Source organism: Poecilia latipinna, unplaced genomic scaffold (assembly GCF_001443285.1).
Source record: "Poecilia latipinna isolate Pla-1442-1.1 unplaced genomic scaffold, P_latipinna-1.0 Scaffold3822, whole genome shotgun sequence".
Lineage (NCBI taxonomy): Eukaryota > Metazoa > Chordata > Actinopteri > Cyprinodontiformes > Poeciliidae > Poecilia > Poecilia latipinna.
In genome coordinates, this window is record NW_015116438.1 from 15262 (window position 1) to 35852 (window position 20591).

The 20591-nt window shown below is 39.8% G+C and overlaps 1 protein-coding gene across 1 annotated transcript in view; it reads left to right on the forward strand.

Moving 5' to 3' along the window:
- LOC106941718 (potassium voltage-gated channel subfamily H member 8-like) overlaps positions 1-20291 on the forward strand; it is a 33425-nt gene extending 13134 nt beyond the window's left edge. Inside the window, exons 3-9 of the mRNA XM_015024816.1 lie at positions 2677-2804; positions 4719-4956; positions 5070-5227; positions 11764-11968; positions 13558-13767; positions 16831-17030; positions 19795-20291. Coding sequence (XP_014880302.1) covers positions 2677-2804; positions 4719-4956; positions 5070-5227; positions 11764-11968; positions 13558-13767; positions 16831-17030; positions 19795-20067 — 1412 coding nt within the window. The 3' untranslated portion in view covers positions 20068-20291. The remainder of the gene's footprint in view (positions 1-2676; positions 2805-4718; positions 4957-5069; positions 5228-11763; positions 11969-13557; positions 13768-16830; positions 17031-19794) is intronic.
- Positions 20292-20591: the final 300 nt, after the last annotated feature.

Below are 20591 nucleotides of genomic sequence, written 5' to 3' on the forward strand. Positions count from 1 at the left end.
AGTTCTAGGCACAGCCAAGATACTGTGCAGAACCCTCAAGCTCCCAGGCCTCTGGTAGAGGACCAGAGATCAGATCATTGTGTTATTTTAGCAGTTTGATCAATATCAGTAAGGGACTGTGCATAAGGGTATGCACAGTGGCGCAGTTGGTAGAGCTGTTGCTTTGCAGCAAGACGGTCCTGGGTTTGATTCCTGGCATGGAGTTTGCATGTTCTCCCTGTGCATGCGTGGGTTCTCTCTGGGTACTCCGGCTTCCTCCCACAACCCAAAAACATGACTGTCAGGTAAATTGGGCTGTATAAATTCTCCTTAGGTGTGAGTGTGTGCATGCACACACTATATTAATATTTATCACTGAGGTGGAGATGAGTAGCTAGATGATTGATATACGTTTTCTCAGATGTGCAATTTATATGCACTGTATGGCCTTGTAAAGCAAGCATGCATAAATGTTAAGTACATGAATAGTGTATACGTCTTTGTAGAAGGAAAGTCCTTCAGAGACTTGTTTTATGCTTGACATATTTTTATATGTGGTATCTTTGTGGGTTACTTCTTTTAAGATCTTAGCGGCTCCTTACCATTTTTTTTTCCCTTTTAATTGTCCTCATCTAACTGCTGGGCTTTAACAGCAAAAATTCAGGTTGGCTGAAGATTTTGGGTTTAGACCATCTGAAGTCTTGTACCAAGTCTTACAAAACCACTGGGTGACACACTAAAGCAAAAAAGTCAAAAATTTTAGGACACATAACTGTAAAAGAAAAAAAAAAGAAAGAGAGAAATGAGAGCCCTTCAAGCAGCCTGTTGCTGTTTGGTGTAAACCAGACTTGTTTTGCCAGGTTTAAAATATCCTATATTTGTTCGGGCTTTCATGTTTTTCTTAGAGAGCTAAGATTTCCTATTGCACACCTCCAATGACAGTGACACTTGTGCAATCCTATTCTGATTGAATAGGCACATGCTTTTAAATCTACAGTACCAAGAGCCAGTTGTAGGTCCTGTGATGACACTAGAACATTTTTTGGAGACTTTAGCACCGTGTCGTCTGCTTTCGGCGAGAACTTTATTGATGTCGTCAGTCATTTTTAGTCCCCTCCATTTGCAAACTGTTTTTCTTAAACTGAAATGACAGAACTACAATTTCTTTGATACCGCTTTAAATCCTATATTAGTTGGTGCAAGGTGGATGCTTAATATAAAGCACAGATTCACAGCAATCTGCAGATTCACAGAGAATCTGCAGACTTGAATGTTTTTGTTTGCATTATTTGAATTATTCCATATAGTTAAACTTGATTTCAAATACCCATATGCCAAAATATGTTAGAAAAATACGTCCTACTTTTTCCACATGACTCACCTCACCATAATTTGTTTGAATTTTTTGATGTCAAGCAGACATTATAATGATTAATGAACTTAAGCATCGCAGTCTGACGCCTGGCGTTCACTATTTTTTCCATCGTTCAGGTTTATTGCCGTTTTACATCTTTCATCTTCGGACGGGGATTTCAGCTGATGCATACTGCAAAAATGACATTAGTAGGGCATTTCCACCCAAGCCGGGGATACCTCACACGTGACCCACTTAGCTATCTCTCGGGGCATTAACCGGAAGAAAGAAAGAAACCTAATCTTTGCACTCAGCAGGCATTTGTTGTACCAGCCTGATTCGCTTTCTGTCATACATTTTCACTGTTTGCTGCCTCCATCTCTGCTTAGTTTTTTTTTTCCCCACTTCCTTTCTCCTCCATCACCTCCATTTCTCATCTCTTCCAGCTGCTTTTACCAGAAACTGTCCGTTCTCGCCTCAGCTTTCGACTCTTACATGTATTTGCCCCCTCATACACTACAACACTCACTCCTCTCCTCAAACCCCCTCCCTACGAAAGGCAATAGGAGTGTAGGGAAATTCACTAGATTCACTAGATAAAAAAAATAAGCGCTTCTCAGTCTCCGTGCTCCTGTAGCCGCGCGTCCCCCCAAGGGAGCACCGTGTTATGGATGGGCCCCTGTCCGCTCGTCTTGTCTGGGATCCACACAAAACCCACAGTTAGCGCACGGACTTTTCCAAAGGGATTTTACTTTTGCTCTTTGGCGATGTTATTGTCTAAAAAGCCAATTTCTCAAACCTATCTGGCCTCAGTCCCTTCCTGTTGGCTCAGTGATCAGTGACGAAACGGGCCCGGACTGAGCGGCAGCGATGTGCTTTCTGTGATTACCCCACTCCTCTGACCGAACTCATCACTCCTGCACAATCTGACGATCTGCTACTGCAGTACAACTACATGGGGGCATGATTGCCAGCTCACACCCCTATAATTACTCACAGTAAATACAGCATAATATACATAAATACCTTTTCCCTAAAAGCAGAAAACTGAGTTAGCATTAGCATTATTGGCCAATACTAAGTGACTAAAATTTAATATACTTTTGGCTGTACAAAGGTGACATCAATAAAACATTTTTCTTTTTTGTTGGTATAAACAAACTACTTATTCTCCTTTTGAATATTCATGTTTTCCTATTTAGGACAGAATATTATGTGTTTTTCATCAAGCGTAATGACTGATTCAGTCATCAAGACTTAACCTTGGGGGGTAGATGTTGTAGATGGGTGTGTAGCACCAATATTTTGTGTGTGTGTGTGTGTGTGTATGTGTGTGTTTACAGAGCGACGACGCGGCAGGGTGAAAACCGGCTCTTCATTCAGCTCGACTCGTCTGCGGGGCAGCACCGTGCTCTACCACATCTCTGGTCACCTCCACAGCAGGGAGAAGAGCAAGATTAAAATCAACAAGGTATCGTCACGTTGCGCAAACAACAGAAGCGGGGTGGGAAAAGGTCTTTTCAAACGAGGCCAAGGGTCGCCGTGCGGAGAAAGGGGAGCACTGGCGGTGCCGTTGAAGCGCCGGTGACAAAATCAAGGGCAGACAGGTGGGAGATGTCTGAATGTTAGCGCTTCCACAAACAGCAATTAAACAGCTTGGATGCAAGGGGCTGTAATGCTAGCATGAGTGCCTCATTAAAAATAACAACAGAATACTATTGCTTTTTAAACTTGCCTGTCTTCCCCTTCAAAACGGGACTGTGTGAATTAGTTAGCGCTCTCACCAAACCACGGCACAGATGATTGTAAAACCTGTTTTTAATGTGTTGCTGGAATGTAAATATAATGGCAGACTTTAGTTACAGTTCTGTGTGTGTCATCTCGGTTGTTGAAAAGTTGTGTCCCCATTGCTGTTGTGTTTTCTTATCACTTTTTTGATTTGGATCTCAATCGTTTCTTATGTTGCGTTGCGTCTGTTTGTTTGCCTTTCTGATTTCTGTTTCCTTGTTTCCCACATTCCCCGCGTGTTTATCCCGTTTCCTCAGTTCAACTTCAGCTCCTTCCGTCTGTCACAGCTGCACCCTGTTTCTAATCAACCGCCTGCTTCTTGTTCAGTAATCAACTCTCCAGGTTAAACATCTCTCAGTTAGTCAATTCTCACTGTCGCTTCTAGTATGGTGCAAGAACCTGGTGGGTTTTTCACCTGGACATTGATTTTTATACTTTTTTTTCCTCATTCTATTAAGTAAACAGTTTTTTTTTCAACCACCTGCATCCTCTGTGCATTTGGTTTTCTTATCTACTCCGTTTTATGACCCAGACTAATGACTGGCAATGGTTTCACGACCTAGATCTAGCCTGTCCTCAAACCGGAGTGTAACATCCCTCTGGGATTCATAAACCGCATGCTGTGGAGTTTACTAAAAAGAAAAACTGACAGCAGCAGTTTGAAAACATGTGTTGTGCAGCATCGATGGGAAAACGCAAATGAAATATGGAGTCTTCCCAAAGACACAGTGTAGGGATCCTGTTGTCTTGGTCTTCCAGTCAAAAATTGAAGCATAGAAGAGAAAAAATACAACTTATCCTTTCCTTGAAGTGTTTTGAAAAGGGATCTAGAAGGATCTTAAGCTGGAGAATCAAGGAGAAAGTTTGATGGGGCGTCAAGCGAACACAGGGCCTATCGAAAGGCGACTAAACACTGATGACTTAGCGTGCAGCTTTTGAACAAATACTGTGTACTAAGGCTGTATTAACTCTATCAGAAAGCCGGACAGTGAAGGAAAGAATTTGAAATGACAGTCACAGCTTATTGGAAGTGTAAAACTTGCATAGTTATTATGTATCCAATGAGTGTAAAACAGCTGATTTTACAATAAGAATCTGGAGTTGTTGCTCTGTTTTTATACACTCAAATTTTATCCCAGAAATTCTGTGCCTGCGAGTCTGTTTTATTATGTGGAGAGAGAGAAAAAAAAATACCTCCAGGGGAAGTGTGAATCACCAAAAGATACACATACACAATAGTCACCATGTAAACAACAAACTCATCCAAAGTAAGGAAGGAAAGTTATAAGTTTGAGATGTTTGGATGGTGAAGATTCACTTTGGAATGGGCTACATTTATTCATTTTCCAAATTAAAATTCTGCTTTGGCTGCAGACAAGATATGCACTGTTTGTCACTTGTGCATACAGCTCAGAAACTTCCTTTAGGAACCTGAAGGGTTATTTTATTTTATTTTTTTTAATAGCCAATAGCCAGTTCCAATTCAAATACTAACCTCAATATGTAGTACCTCATTAAGGAGTATAGAACATTATTGCATAGTTTGTAGTTTTTTTTCACCAACTGAACAGTAGGTGATTTTTCTTGTATTGTCCAGAACGTGTTTGGAGATCCTCCTGCTCTACCGGAATACAAGGTTGCAGACGCCAAGAAGTCCAAATTCATATTGCTTCACTACAGCACATTTAAAGCAGGCTGGGACTGGCTGATTTTGCTTGCCACCTTCTACGTTGCTGTGACAGTGCCCTACAACGTGTGCTTCATCGGCGACGATGACGATCTGACCCGCAGCACCACTGTCAGCGACATCGGTGTGGAGATTCTCTTCATCATAGGTTAGTTGCAGATTACCAACCGCTTCGCTACTTACACCGATGATGAGCTAGCGTGCAGCTTTTAGGATAACCAAACTCTTTACTTTTTGTTTTTGTTTGTTTTTTAACACCAGACATTATTTTTAATTTTCGCACCACTTTCGTCAGCAAGTCCGGCCAGGTAATCTTTGACGCTCGGCAGATATGCTTCCATTACCTGACGACGTGGTTCATCATCGACCTGGTGGCCGCACTGCCCTTTGACCTGCTCTACGCGGTCAAAGTCAGCGTGGTAAGTTCCCGACTGGATGCTCCTTTTTTAGTCTCGGTTACAAGCAGTGGCTTTAAATCAATGTTTTGGCGAAGAAAGCAGCTGAAACATGGAGCAAAGAATGATTTTTTTTTTTTTTAAAAAGAAAAGGAAAGTAAGTAAAAACAAATAACTTTCAAGGTTACTTTGAAATAAAAAAAAACAAAAGTCGTCACGATTAATGCGTTGCCCAGTAACAGCAGCCTTTAACTGTGCTGTCTCTGAGAAGAGTTACACAGTTTCAAGAATCGTCAGCTGTGCTGCTTTCCAGATCTGCCCCAAGGCCTTTATTTTTATACATATATATATATTTTTGATTTGGCATATTGATTCCACATCGTGTACGGAGCACGAGCGCCGACCAAAACAGCCCCACATCATTAAAACGTTTTTCTACCCTTCCTCAGTAAAACACGCGGCCCCCACCCCCTTAAGAGCAGCTGAGAGCAGGATGAAACACAGATCTGGAGCAATTAGGAAGAGTGTTGTGTCTTACCCTGGGGTGGCAGGGGTAAATCGAAACATGGTACTACAGTTGGCTTTTGATTGGTTGCCTTTAGAAGTTTCTACTGTTTGGTCCCTAATTTAGGAAAAAACAAAAACGATGCTTTGACTCTGCCATTTACTTACTATAGAGTGAATCAAAATGTTCAACAACAATTGGTATGTACTGGAAGGATGCACTCAGGCATCCACTCAATTATAAATAGATTAATTATTATAATTATTGTAATCAGAAGCATTATTAGTATTTATGGTGCTGACTCTATATACAGGTTTGTTAGTCTGAGGAGAGGCAGAAAGAAAAAGTTTGGATGTGAAAGCTTCGTTTGGTCTATAATTTTTAATATTCTCCATGTTTGTCATTTTTGATCGACCAACCAGTTCTGTTGGATTTATAATTATGTAGTGCAGAAGTCTAATGCTAGTTTTTTTTTTTTATTTATTAATTTTATTTACGTCTAAGTTAGGCTTTGATGTGAGTTCTGGATCGTTATTCCTCTGACACACCTGAATGTGTCCGCCACGTCTCGTCCGTCTGACTCAAACTTTCACGGAATGGAAATTGCTCAGCTCTGGGACAGTAAATAGCCTCAATGAAAAACTTGACGTCAGCGTTTGTGTCAAAAGCGAAGCGGGTTTAACTTTAAAACTGGCACAGTTGGTGCTCCAAATCAACACCTTTCAAACTCAACTAAAATCCGCAGCTACCCAGACGAGCAAGTGAAAGGCCTGCTAGAGAAAGGCTTTATGGTCACAATGAGAAGAAATACGACTTAAAAACATCAGAATAGGACTTTTCAATTCAGCTTCATTTCAAATAATTAGACGTTTAGGAAACGTGAACATAAACTGATGTCCTAACAGGACAATTATCAAAAGTTGTTTGGGATTGGAGAGCCAGTTGATGCTAACTTTCTGAAAAGGGATTTACCCGACTGAACATCTTTTGATCCTGTTAAGTATGTGTTTAATCGCACTTAATTCAATATTTAAGAGGGTACAATTGTCTTTTCATGTAGGGTCAGTTTGGTTTGATTAGTTATTTTCCCCTTTAGAAATCTAATCACTTGAAATCATCTCCTTTTTTAATCGCATCTATTTGGTTGATATTACAATATTGTTATGGTTTCAAACATTTAAGTTTGACAAAAAAGAAATCAAAAAGAGAAGAAAACTTTGCCCTGCGTTTATTGCGCCAAATCAAAAACAGCTTTTGTACTTAAGAATTAAATTTTTGGCTTTAAAGCTCAGCTTTAACATCTGTCTCACGCAAGAGTTGTCTGTGCGGATCGGACGGCCGACTTGCACATCTGTGGATGGGGAGCAGTAATTCAGAATGATACATGCAGTCACGGTTTCTAATTAAAGGGCCCAGGAGAGCACTTTGGAAAAGAGGCTAACACTTCATCAAATACACGAACAAGAAAGGACTATACTGCAGGAAACCTAAGGCAGTTCAACTTTTGTTGTGCCCATATTCCATGTGAAATGTGACCAGAAGCAAGACCAGACCAGACGCAAAGAGATGAGATGTTTGTGGGAATAAACAAAAGAAAATGGTTTAGAAGTGAAATGTGAAGTGAGACAGTAGTAGAGTATAGAAATCCAAAACCTAAACTGTAAAACAAAAATGCAACAGAGCTGAACATCAGCACATGTCAAAGGATTTCTATCAGTTTACACTTTGATTCCAAGAGAATTTGCTCATCTGCCTTCACACACACATATGGACTGGCGTAACGTCCCATTCTTAATTGTTTGGGATTATCTTGATATTATAGTCCAATCTTTCGCAGATCATCTGGGAAGACTTTCCACAAGAATGATGTGATTATGTGTATTTTATCACCATTCTTCCGTAAGCACATTTGTGAGGTCAGACGCTGATGTTGGCTGAAAAGGTCGCGCTCATAGTCGCCACTCCCCAAAAGGTACTGTGGTGAGGTTGGGACTTTAGGTTGGCCAGTCAGGTTTTTTCACAACACACTCACCCGACGTGTCTTTAAGGACGTTGCAGAACGAAACGTGACATCCTGAAACTGTCTTGCATCTGCAGAAAGTTCTCTGCGCCAAATTTACCTCAGTATCCGATTGTTTTGACTTGTAATACAACTTTTGGCTGTGGGATATTTGGTAACATGAAAACACGTGCAATTCACTTCCAGCTTTCTTTAAAGAGCGGTTCTTTTGTGCTGTGGGAATTATAGTGTTGCCTAATGATTTGACAATCACTGCATTGTGCAAAAAAATTGAAAACTTTGCAGTGGTTTGCTGCTTTTAGAGTTGGCATGTAAGAATGATTTCAAATATTAAGATGCTTTACAAGTTCAGTTTATTTTTATTTAAAACATCCTGCTGGGGAAAAAAGCAGAGAAAAAAACAAAACAAAACAAAAAAACACGTTATTTTTAGTATTTAAGGAAGCTGAGCTGACGGGGGCCAGTTGGGGGCGGGTGCTGCTCCAGGCAAAAGGTACCAGTTTGGTTCCATAGTCTATTTATGGAAATACCACACACTCCCAGTGGAGCAGGTTTAGATTTGTGGCTACTGGGCCATAGATCCCTCTGTGGCTGCTGGGGAGAGCAGAAATGTTGGGTGTAATTGCTCGAGGTTCTGCGTGGCGTCCCCTCAAAGGATGGACCGGTCAGATTGTCCTGCTCGAAACCTGAAGCCATCTTTCACTCACAATGAGCCGCGGGGCCTCAACATCCCTCTGTGATCTCATTTCGCTTTTCCTTTTTTGCTGCCTGGTATATTTTGGAGGCTGTCATCAAGTTATTTTCCCCCATTTTTTGTTGTTTTGCTTTGTTTTACTGTAAAGCCATTATTAATTTATACATTTTACGTTTTCAACTGTCAGGCTGAGACTTGTTTTGTCATGATTATCTTTTTTTTTTTTCTTAACTACAATGACAAATTGTGGAAACAAACAAATTTCACAAACAATTCAGGAAATAAATATTTAACTATAGGAGGCTAACTTACAATAATGAAAACAATTAAAAAGTCAGCTGAATTTCTTTAAATCATGACTTATTTAGATGCAATAAAAGTGATTTATTTCTTATGGTTTCCACTCATGGAAGTTGTTTAACAGAGTGATGCAAAAATATTACATATTGCAGTTGGAGCACCTATTGCATTGCCCTTCTGACTCTGGAGACAAATATTGGCCAAGTCGAGGTTTACTGGCCCAATACAGCTCCAATTATTGAATAAATACTTAACAAACTTGACCCATTGTGCTGTTGTGGCACAGCTGCATAGCTGAAGGCATGGCTCCGAGAGAAGAAATAACGAGAGTTTCTGTAAAGCCGGAGTCTCAAGGATGCAGATCTAAACCTATAAGGACTGAAGAAAAAAAAAAAAAAAAACAGTCGGGAAGCTAAACGTAAATTTCACACCTGATGAACAGAAAAAAAAACAAAAAACACAGCACAGTCTGAATGACGAGGGTGGCATTGAAGCGACGGAGGGCAGAAGTTGAAGGAGACGAGTCTTACGCGATCCGTGTTCGGTACGTTATCCTGTATGCTTTTCATGCTGCTGGCAAGTGAGTAGGACGTGGCACAGCCCGCTCACTCCATAGGTGGGACTCAGAGTGGTGATAGATGGCGGAGGAGAGATGGAGCTTCTCCCTACGGCTCAGTAGGAGGCTTCATTACCCTTGCGGTGTACTCATCCCTTATTTCTCTCTGCAGAAATGTGCAAAAGCACCACGGGGCATGCTGGAGACACGTGGAGAGCAGGAAGCTCTGGTACAACTGTTCACATCAGCTCACATTTGAATCTGTGGTTAAGAGATCGCAAAGGTCCTTCTTGTTCTGCTGGCACCGCCAACATGTTCCACCCTGAGGTTCATCATGTTTAGAGCAATATGCCACGCAAAAAACACAACATCTTACCAGGCGTTTTTTGGTCTAGTTGCAGGTATTTGAGCACATTTCAAATACAAAAACTAACTTACAAGTAACTTTTCAGCGCAAAATAGGAGCTTGCTTTAAGTCAACAATTCCTTCATATTGATGGAAAAGTAGAGAAGAGGTAAAATGACCTTAATATTTTCTGTCTAAATAGTAAGAAAGTATCAAAGGACCAAAGTAGGTTGATTAAATAATTCCGACTGGTGAGAATATAAAGTAAAAAAAAAGAAACAAAACAAACACTCCTTGATATGAGTGCCTGATTGCTTTAATTAGCGTTTTTATGAGGGTCCTCCATCAGAAAAGGTCTTCTTATAGATCATGCTGTGGGAACGTACAAGCGTTTGTCAAGTTCTAATTAAAGATCCATGTAGCTGTTGAGACGATGCTGTCGTGTTTGGCTTTTCTGTTTAAAAGGTTGGTTTTCTGCTTTTTTTTTTTTTTAATGTTTAAAAAGGACACGTCAGCAATTTGCTCCTCTTTCAGAACATGTTTGTCAGATTCCTGGTTTGTTTAGACAGAATCTCTATTCCTGAGAGAAATATTTTTTAACCGAACCTGTCAAAGGAATTGAAAAACCAACTTATTTTATTGCAACTTTGTCAAGAAATGGTAACATTTGCATGCAAGCTCTCTGGTGGATGTTCTAGTTTCGTTAAATGTCAAAGTCAGTAGAGCAAGTTAATAGAAATTAGTGGAGAACAAAGTTTGTTTTTTGCTTGATTTAATTTATGGAATTTATGTTTGACGGACAATTTTTATCTTTTATATAGCGCTGTTATTTTATTTGAGGCATTCGGGTCAATTAATTCAATCTTTGAGTAAAATCTTATAGAAAAAGTTTGATCAAAAACATTTAAACAAAAAAAGCTGGACAAGTCTGTCCTGAATAATAATTAATAATTCTTTGGGGAATTTAAATAAATACCTACGAGGTGTGGAAAAGTTTCATACTTTAAATCTTGGTCGTCGTCGGTGGCGACGCTTTAAGGTGATCCGAGAAGCTTATTAGCGAAGGATGCTGTTGTGCAAAGCCGAGCGAGGCAGGCAGGCTGCGGCTAGCCAAGATTTCCGAGGAACTCCACGGAGTTTTGCAGACAGCACCTTGTTTCTATGGGAGTGAATATGAATTACTCCGAGAGCCTGGCAGATGGGCTGGAGTGAAGTGTGGCTGAGGAAAAATTCACTTACACCAGACTGGCAGCAGAAGCGGCTGCCAGATACACAGCAGCTGGAGCCCAGACAGACCAAACAGAGATAGCAGGGATCCAAACAAGAGTTCAGAGCCAGGTATGCTGCAAAGCCTGCAGAGGGAAAACAATCAGGACGCTTAACCCCCCATTTTACCAGGAGTCAGTTCGGGTCTTTTGAGGTCGGAGGAGCATTTCTTAGAGTTAGACTTTTTGCACTCTCTTGTTTGGATGTAAACATTCAAACATTAATGCTGTCAGCAAGTTACCCACAGTTGCTGTCATGCAAGTTGAAGAACGTCATTTAGACAATCAGATCTTGGGCAAAAGACGTAGAAAATGCATAGAAACACCATTCGTTCCTTCAGCTGGACGAAACTCTCATGTTATTGAGATATTGATAAAGTAAAACATTTATGTCTGTAGCTATAATCGCTTTCCTTCTGTCTGCTGCGTTTGTGGGTGTAAATCTGCAATCTAACAAAAATAATTGGTTCAGATTGCTCCCATCTGCCGGATTTGATTGTTCTTGCATCTGTATGTATTTGGTACAATCTGAAAAAAAAAAGCAAAAAAAAAAAAAGCCCATGCAAAACTGTATAAAAGAAACTGTAACTGTAACTCTTTGTGAATTCTCTCCTAAGTATTTTTATTTTTTGCTGAGAATATTTCTCCCATGTGAATATTAGTTTTTTGTGTATTTTCTCTCTCCGTGGTTAATAAAAAAATAATAATTTATATATAATATATATTTATCTTTATATTATAAGATATGAATATCTTATAATATTTAGGTTATTACAAACGGGATTAAAGGTTGTCACGGTAACATTTTTGACTGACTTGTACGAAAACTGCTATCTTATGTGCGCATTCAGATAAATACCTTTTTCCCCCACAGGTGTCCGTGGTGCATCTGCTGAAAACCGTCCGTCTGCTTCGTTTGCTGAGGCTGCTGCAGAAAATGGACCGCTACTCGCAGCACAGCACGGTGGTCCTGACCCTCCTCATGTCCATGTTCGCCCTTCTGGCCCACTGGATGGCCTGCATCTGGTACATCATCGGCAAGATGGAGATGGAGGCCAACGCCTACAACTGGGACATTGGTAAACACCGTAAAATCTTGCCGGGGTATAATGAAGCCCCCGGGCTCCCAAATTAAAATAAGCATCTTTTTTTTTTTTCCCCGTTGTGAGTTTTAAACTCCCTCCTTTCAGTGCTGCAGGGATCCTATTAGGAATTGAAGTATAATCAGCAGCAGACTGTTGCTCCTTTGCTGCCACAGCCATGACACTTATTAAAAATATCATTACCGTGCATTTTTTTTTTGGAGTCTGGATATTTATAATCCAAAATATGGCAAACTGAGACATTTCAGAAAGAAGAAAACTTTGTATTTTTAGCATATTGTCTCAGGGGGCACATTATTGCCACAAGTGCCTTTAATTGCTTTAACAATTTGTCATAGAACAACTGCAAACCTCGGCGTGTTTTATTGGGATTTCATGCGGTAGACGAATGCAAAGTACTGCATAATTGTTCATTGGGAGCAAAATGATAAAGAAAGATTCAAACATTTGTACAAAAAAAATATGCGGTGCGCTTTTGCGTTCAGTGCTCTTCGGCTTGACAGATCTGTTTAAAAGGCGACTGGTTGTAGTTGGGCTTTTCCATAATCGACACAAAAGGATTCAAGTTATCAACTAGCTAAAACTACATGAAACTGTGCAATAAAATACATATGCGTTCCCAAAAGATCCTCAAATGACATACGCAGACATAGATTGTAGACAAAGTTTTTTAAAAGGAAAGTGTTCAATGAATCAGGAACATATTAGACAAATTATTCGTGATCCATACTTCAATATGTTTATGTTGTATAGGGAAAGTGTTTCTGGGCAAAATGTCCCTGTAGCGGCTCAAGAAACTATCCTTTTCAGAAGCAACAATAATCCCGTCACACCCCCACCGAGTAGATATTGAATAAAAAATGTGTGAGAGAGTGAAACCTTTGAGAATAACAACTGAGTTAAGTGTGATTTTTCTCGACTCTTTTCATAATTAATGACAGACCTTCCCGGCTCGGCCCCTCAGCCTCCAGGTCAGTCATGTAATGAGCCCCGCCGAGCTGATCTCCGGTCAGTATCGATGCGCCGCAATGCCTCGTAATTATCTCGTTCTCTATGCCAATTACTGCCGTTCAGTGTCATAAAGTAACAAGTCCATGCGCGAGGCGGGATTAATGCTTCGTGTCCTAATTATTTACTTCCGACGCTGATTTCGGTGCTGAAGTGAAGCGAGTGGTGTGGTGTTTCCTCCCAATTACCATTCATCAGTGTCAGCGACAGAGTCTCGTGGGATCGGCTGCCGTGGATCCATTCTGCACCGAATGCTCTCCAACCATCTGCTTTGTTTCTGGAATTTGCTCGGTTTGTTCCGAATAGTGCATAAACGGGAGACGGACGCGGCTGACGAAACTTCAGAAGCGACGCTTTTTGGACGAGCCCGCGTCCACGTTTAGCTCTGCTGTGAAAAGCCTCCTGGGAATTTGCGTAAAACCGAACCTTTGTCACAAAACGTAAGCGTTTGTATTGTTTTAAGCGATGTATTTGTATGTATGTATATGTATGTATGTATTTGTATGTATGTATTTGTATTGTTTTAAACGTTCGACATGTCTTCATCTTCTCACCAGGGTGGCTCCATGAGCTCGGGAAGCGTTTGGAGTCTCCATATGCCGGCATGTCAGACGTTAACACGACTGGCGGCGGTCCTGCTATCCGCAGCGTCTACATCGCTTCCCTCTACTTCACCCTCAGCAGCCTGACCAGCGTGGGTTTCGGCAACGTGTCCGCCAACACTGACGCGGAGAAGATCTTTTCTGTTTGCATCATGCTCATCGGAGGTACACAAAAAACGTCAGCTATCAGTTCCACTCCTTAAAGTGTGTGTGTTGCTTTGTGAAGTATCCATATTGCCTGAGACTTTTTCTCATTTTACCTCATTAAAGCCTGAAATTTTTAACATATGTTGGGGCAAATACCAATTGCGAAGAGCAGTTTACGGTATTTGTGGATTTTGCATTTTTTCCACGCTAAAGTCTGAAAGGTATGGCATCCATATGTGTTAAGCTCCCTTTATTTTCACATCTGCAAGTACAACCAACTGTCTTTGAACTACCTCTATCTAGTTAATACATTTGGTCCATCCGAGTGTAATATAATCTGTTATGTGAAAGCCCCCGAGGTTTGTTCGAGAACATTAGAGGAAACTCATAATGAAGACCAAGGAACACAGCAGACAGCTCAGGGATAAAGTTGTGGAGAAGTTTAAAACCGTTTTAAGTTATAAAACACGATCCAACTTTTGGGTGCTGAAAAAAAAAAATTAAATGCCACAGCTTTTGAAAACTGCCCTTTATGGAAGAGTACCAAGAAGAAAGTCATTGAAGTTTCATTAAAAAAAAATGATGCTAATTAAAAAGACCCAACACACATGTTGAATCTAGGGAAGCTAGGCAGAGCTAATGGGAAGATGAATGGAGCTACACTGACTAGAAAGTATTCACTGCCTTGAATGTTTTAGCATTTTTATTGCTTTTACAAATTCATCATGATCAACAAAATTAGTTGGTTTTATTTTCTTGGCAAAACATATAAACAAACCCTGTTTGATGTTAAAGTCACAACTGGTTTCTATAAAATAATGGCAATTAAATTATGTAACATAAAATACATTATGGTATAAATATTCACACCCAACCAGTAGATGCAATTAAAAAAAAAAATAGCCAAATTTTATTGATCGTGATTAACTGATAAAAGCAATAAAAGCTTAAAGCATCCAAAGTGGTGAGTACTTTTCAGAGGGAAAACCTCTGACCGGGGCGGAGGTTTAGCTTCCAGCAGGAAAACAAGCATGAACATCCAACCAAAATCTGCCATGAGTGGTTTGGATCTGTTGACTGTAACAAAATGTGGAAAAAGTCCTAAAGGGTGTGAATACTTTTGAATGGGGCTGTGCGTGAAGACGCATGTCTTTTGGAAATGACTCCTTCAAAGTTAATTTCAAAATGAGACTTCATTGTGAAGAGTAATGGGTAAAACCAAGTTAATAACACTAATTCATCTTGTCTTAGTTAAAATTTCAGAAGCATGTAATTGGATTTCCTATTCCTTATTTTCCCCCCTGGTTTTCTGCTCCATTATATGGCTTTTTTATGCAGAACTTTGCAGAGGGGACAGAACTAGTTTAAACCAGACAGAATAAGCTTGTTTTTTTTTTTTTGTTTTGTTTTGTTTTTTTTCTTGGCAGTCACTTTTGCAAGGTTTTCCCGGTGGATACTCTCTCCTCTCTGTTTCAGCTAAATGCTAAATGTCCCCGGCTGCCGGAGGGCAGTAGCAGGAGAAGACACACACACCCACACACGCAAACACACACACACATACAACACATCCCCATGTTTGCTCACATACATCCCATTCCCAGCGGGGAGACATGGAGTGAAAACTAATCCGAAGCACCTGCTCATATTTATTGTGGAGCGTAACCTCAATGAACTTAGATGAGTTATGCAAATGAATTACTATGATGCTTGAATTATATTTTTTAAGGTGCAGTTTAGAATATTATCCTAAGGAATAACATTTTATTTCTTAAAGTTTAAATGGAAGCTACATAAAGCAAGAATATTTTCCAGTAGGCTAACTTAAGCAGTTTGAAATGGCACTTCCTTAAATTATTGGAAATGGTCTGAAATAGTCATACCTAATATAGATGTCATAAATAGTGCAAAGAGAAACTCCACCTGTCAGGAGAAGTGGATGGAAAATAATGAGCACCTGAGAAGAAACACAGGAAACCACGAAAACCAGACAGTCAACAAGTCAGAACAACAGAACACAGCGATTTCACCATTTTGCGGTTATTCTGTTTTTGTCTTTACATCATTGATTTCATATTATTGTCACAAGCTCCTTTGAGTAATAGCTGAAAATGTCTGTCAAACTAAAAAAGGGACTTTTTTTTTTTTTTTCCCGATGCAAACCGAGACAATAAAAGCACCTTTTTTCCGTAGCTTTTATAGAAGTTAAATAGTATCTTATTGAGGTCACCACTTCGACATGTCAGCGTAATTTCACTTTGTAAGAAAACTGACCCAGCTGGACCGATGACTCCCTGACGTCCAGCCTCTGGTGACACAGCTGTGCTGCAGCTCCAAACTCGATGAGATCAGGAGAACGGATCACCTGTGGGTGCGGGAAGGGCAGCGTTCGCCTGCGCAATCAAATAAGCTCCATGCTGCGCCGACGTCGAGCTTTCCTGTACGCGAGATATAAATGTAAATTTAATAGTTGGCTTTTCTCTCATTTGATTTCATCGTATAAAAATCGAGTTAAACACGTGAAACATGTAGGGTTACAAGCAGAAGATTTATCCTCCGCTGCTCCTGCTGTGCACCTGAAGTGCGGTGAACAGACATTTTTCTCTTGTTCCTGTTAATTTTAATCTTTCAGATCATCGAGTAATGTTTACAAAAGAGAAATTTCAAAAGCCGTTTTGAAACGTTGAGCTCATTCGTTAGAGGACTTCTGAACTTCTCTGACTACATGGAGTAGGCTCTCATAAAACAAAACATGACATCCTGATTTAAAGAAGTCCTGGAACCAATAGGAAACAGTGTAATTGACATATGTCTGGAAATGTAAGAAATATATTTTTCATGTGGTTAAAATAGAATTTGGATTTTTTTTTGTTTGTTTGTTTTCCTGTTCGAATGACACTTTCCTGATGTTCCAATCGTTGTTGTTCTCCATCATCCGCTTCCTGTCCATCTTTCTGTCATCCCCTTTCTTTCTTTCTTTCTTTCTTTCTTTCTTTCTTTCTTTCTTTCTTTCTTTCTTTCTTTCTTTCTTTCTTTCTTTCTTTCTTTCTTTCTTTCTTTCTTTCTCCCTGCTTTTACCCGCAGCACTGATGCATGCCTTGGTCTTTGGCAATGTGACAGCCATTATCCAGAGGATGTACTCCCGCTGGTCTCAGTACCACACCAGGACCAAAGACCTGAAGGATTTCATTCGCGTCCATCACCTGCCACAGAGCCTCAAGCAGCGAATGCTCGAGTACTTCCAGACAACCTGGTCGGTCAATAACGGAATCGACTGCAACGAGGTATAGGACTGGAACTGTCTCCTTTATTTGTGTGGCTTAGCATGAGTAAGTGTTTTATAGTGCAAAGCCAAAGCAAAGTTGTGGAAAACTGGTTTTTCAAACAGCTTCCTGCAGTTTCCTTGCATACTAAGGAAGGAGTTGAGCATTCCGCCTCGTTAACTTGAACCCTCTTTTTTACAGAGACCAAAAATAGTTGAACGGTTTTCTCAAGACCAAGACGTTTTCTGAATATTCTGCAGTAGCTGAGTCATTCGCCTGGTCTGTACCTGGTTTCTATGCATATGAGTCACCAATGGGGTAAATTAAGGTCAGGAGACCTGCACAAAAACTCAAGTCGGCTGCAAAGCAGGTGTCAGGTAATCCCAAACTTTTAGGGATTCATTGTGAGGACAAAGTTTGGGGAAAGTGTAAAATATTTCTGTTCTTTTGTTGTCTGTATTCAGTAATCTGATATTTAAGTAGAGAAATGCTGAAGGTCAGTGAAAACTGTATTTTTACCCAGTTTCAGAGTAACTCAACTTCCATTTCTCATAGCCTAAAAAGTTACCACAGTGGAAAGTGAACATTTTCTGAGGCAAAAACTTTTTCTTTAGAAACTTTCATTATAAGAATATTGTACCTTAAAATTAACCCCAAAACATTTACAAAAAAATAAAAATAAAAATCTGGTGATGTTCAAAATCTGATCAGTTGTGCTTTTCTCTTGTGTTTACATGTTTCTACTTCCAAAATAACCCAATTTTTTATGTATATTTAATTTTAGATAAATATTTTTCCATGAATTATGGAGATAAATAGCAGAAAGAGATAAAATTTTAAACTTAATTGAGATAGACATAATGTTTTATCAAGATTTTGAACTGCAGCCTATTTCCATGTGTGTTTAATAATCTGAGTATTGTTGATGGAAGTATGATTACTTCCATCATACATACGAGCCTTTGTGGCTTGTATGTAGCATCATTCACCTTATGATCAAAGGTGAATGAAAAGGGTTTGTTTTTGTAATGCTGCCTTCTGCCACAAGAGGCGCTAACGTCAACTTTCAGACTTTGAGCTGATTCAGACAAAACTGATTTATGTTGTGAATAAAAACCCGGGCCTTCTTTCTGAAAGAAAGCCAAAAAGTCAAACACTTGAATACAAAAGAGAAGTCTTTTGTCCCCATCCTGTCTGTTGATAAGTTTTAATAGTATGAGATATTTAAAAATGTTTTATTTTGTAACTACCATCTTTAAAGTTTGACTTTTTCATGATCTATTTTTACATAGATAGCCGAATATCTGTTGAATTCTAATTAGTTGTATTATTTTTTTTATCATTGTCAAAGTTTTTCTTACGTTTCACAGTTCAATTTAATTTTGTTCAGCCTTAATAAGCAAATGAGAGGGATTTTTTTTCCTAATACTTTGTATTTGTAGAAGGCCTTTGTGGCTCGTATGTAGCTTTAACTGACTGCTGGCGTACCAAAAAAAACATCTGCAGAAAGCTGAGTTTAGTAACAACTGCATCATGTTCTAAATTCATTTTCTGAAAAATTGTTTCTCCCTCACTTTCAGAGCTGAACTGATTTTTTTTTCTACTTATTTCTTCTAAAAACAAAAATAATAATTAGGAGATCCTTAAAGAAGGATATAAAAAAATGTCTGAAGGTTATTTTTATGGTAATGAGAAAAATAAACTTTTGCGCTGACTCGGAGAAAGAATCCTAAGAAGAAACAAAATTGTTAAACTGACTATTAGGGGCTCTGTGTTTAAGTTTTTGCCCATAAAAGTTAGAATCAATCTACTGTAGTGAGGCTTTCTTATGTAAACTTATGAATTTAAACCAAAAACCTTCACTGTTCAAAAATCTCCAGGCTTACTTCTAGATACAGACTGCATAGCAAATCAGTATCAATATTTTATTAGATAATTCACACGGTTCTCACACAGATGCCACATTAAAGCTAATCCAAAAGCTGATCATGTGATCGATACTTCTACAGAGCAAGGAGCACGTTGCAGCATCCTTGATTTTTTTTTTTTTTTTTTTTTCCAGCTGCTATCCTCTTATTGCCACATTTTACTCTATAATAACTAACCAACCACATAATGCAAGAGTCATCCTGGTGTGACAGGTTCAACTCACAACCCGACTCTGGTTTGTATTACATTTTCCTTGAACAAACTTGAGTGTTTTGTGTCACTTTTTATGTTATTTTTTATTTTTTTATCTTTCTTGTCGAGCAAAAGACAAGCATGAAGATTAGCGAGTTGTGGCATTTCACCACACAAGCAGTAAATAACACATTCTCCCGACAAGACCGGGGAAACCTGTCAGTGGTCTGATAGTAACTCGCCTCTCCGGGCTGCGCGGGCCTGCGAGACAGCTGTCCGAATCCCGAGCAGAGGGTCGGACGGAGGGATGATGCTGATGAATCCCAGACAGATGAATTATAGATGGGCCTGTTGATTAAAGTAAGCCCGGCTCTGATGACTCACCGAAGGAATCCAACGACAGATTTCCGTCCTCGGCAAATCGTGCGTTTGTCGATGCGACGCAGTCTTGTGGACTGCGCTTTGTGTTATAGGAGCTGCATGAATTGTGTTCGGAGGTTAGCAATCCAAAAAAAAAAAAACAACAACAAAAAAACCAGCGAAGGCTAAAAAAAAAATTCAATTACCGAGTTGCAGAGTGGTGTTTTCACAACTGTCACACTTTCTTTCCTCCTCTCTTTTGTTTCCCCACCTGCCTTCCCGCGTCCCTTCATCGTCCCCACAGCTGCTAAAGGACTTTCCGGATGAGCTGCGATCTGACATCACCATGCATCTCAACAAGGAGATCCTGGAGCTGTCGTTGTTTGCCTCGGCCAGCCGCGGCTGCCTGCGCTCGCTGTCGCTGCACATTAAGACCTCCTTTTGCACCCCGGGGGAGTACCTCCTCCGACAGGGCGACGCTCTGCAGGCCGTCTTCTTCGTCTGCTCGGGGTCCATGGAAGTGCTGAAAGACGGAATGGTGTTAGCCATCCTAGGTAGGTTAAAGTGGAACTGCTAGCGGGAAGAAAAAGGAGAAAAACCTCTTGGTGTAATTGAAGAAGATCATAGCACTTGAGTTTATAAAATCCTGTAGTTAAGCTCAGTGTTTAGACACAACATTCAACTAAGTGAATGGAGGTCAATATGCAAGTTCTGATGTCTACCATAGGAAAAAACACATCAACTCTATATTGTTGTTTTTAATGAATATTTTCTGCAGAAGGTGCTCAAAGGACTTTTACGCAAAGCAACATAAAAATGCAGACAAGGTCTCAAGAAGGCCTGCAAATATCCAGTCGAGCAATCTGGTCATAAAATGAATGATGTTTTAATTTTAGACGTTCTATACGAAACCTTGTTAAAATTTTTATCAAGAAATCCCAAACTGGGGAAAAATACAGAGAAAAAGTTAACTTTTCAAATAAAACATACAGCCTTTTAGTTATCGTCTCCATAACTCCAGCAGCTTCACTGGGGAACCAAATTAAATTAGTTCAGTTTCTCATTAATAAAAGTTAATGTCACCTGAAGCACTAACTCAGA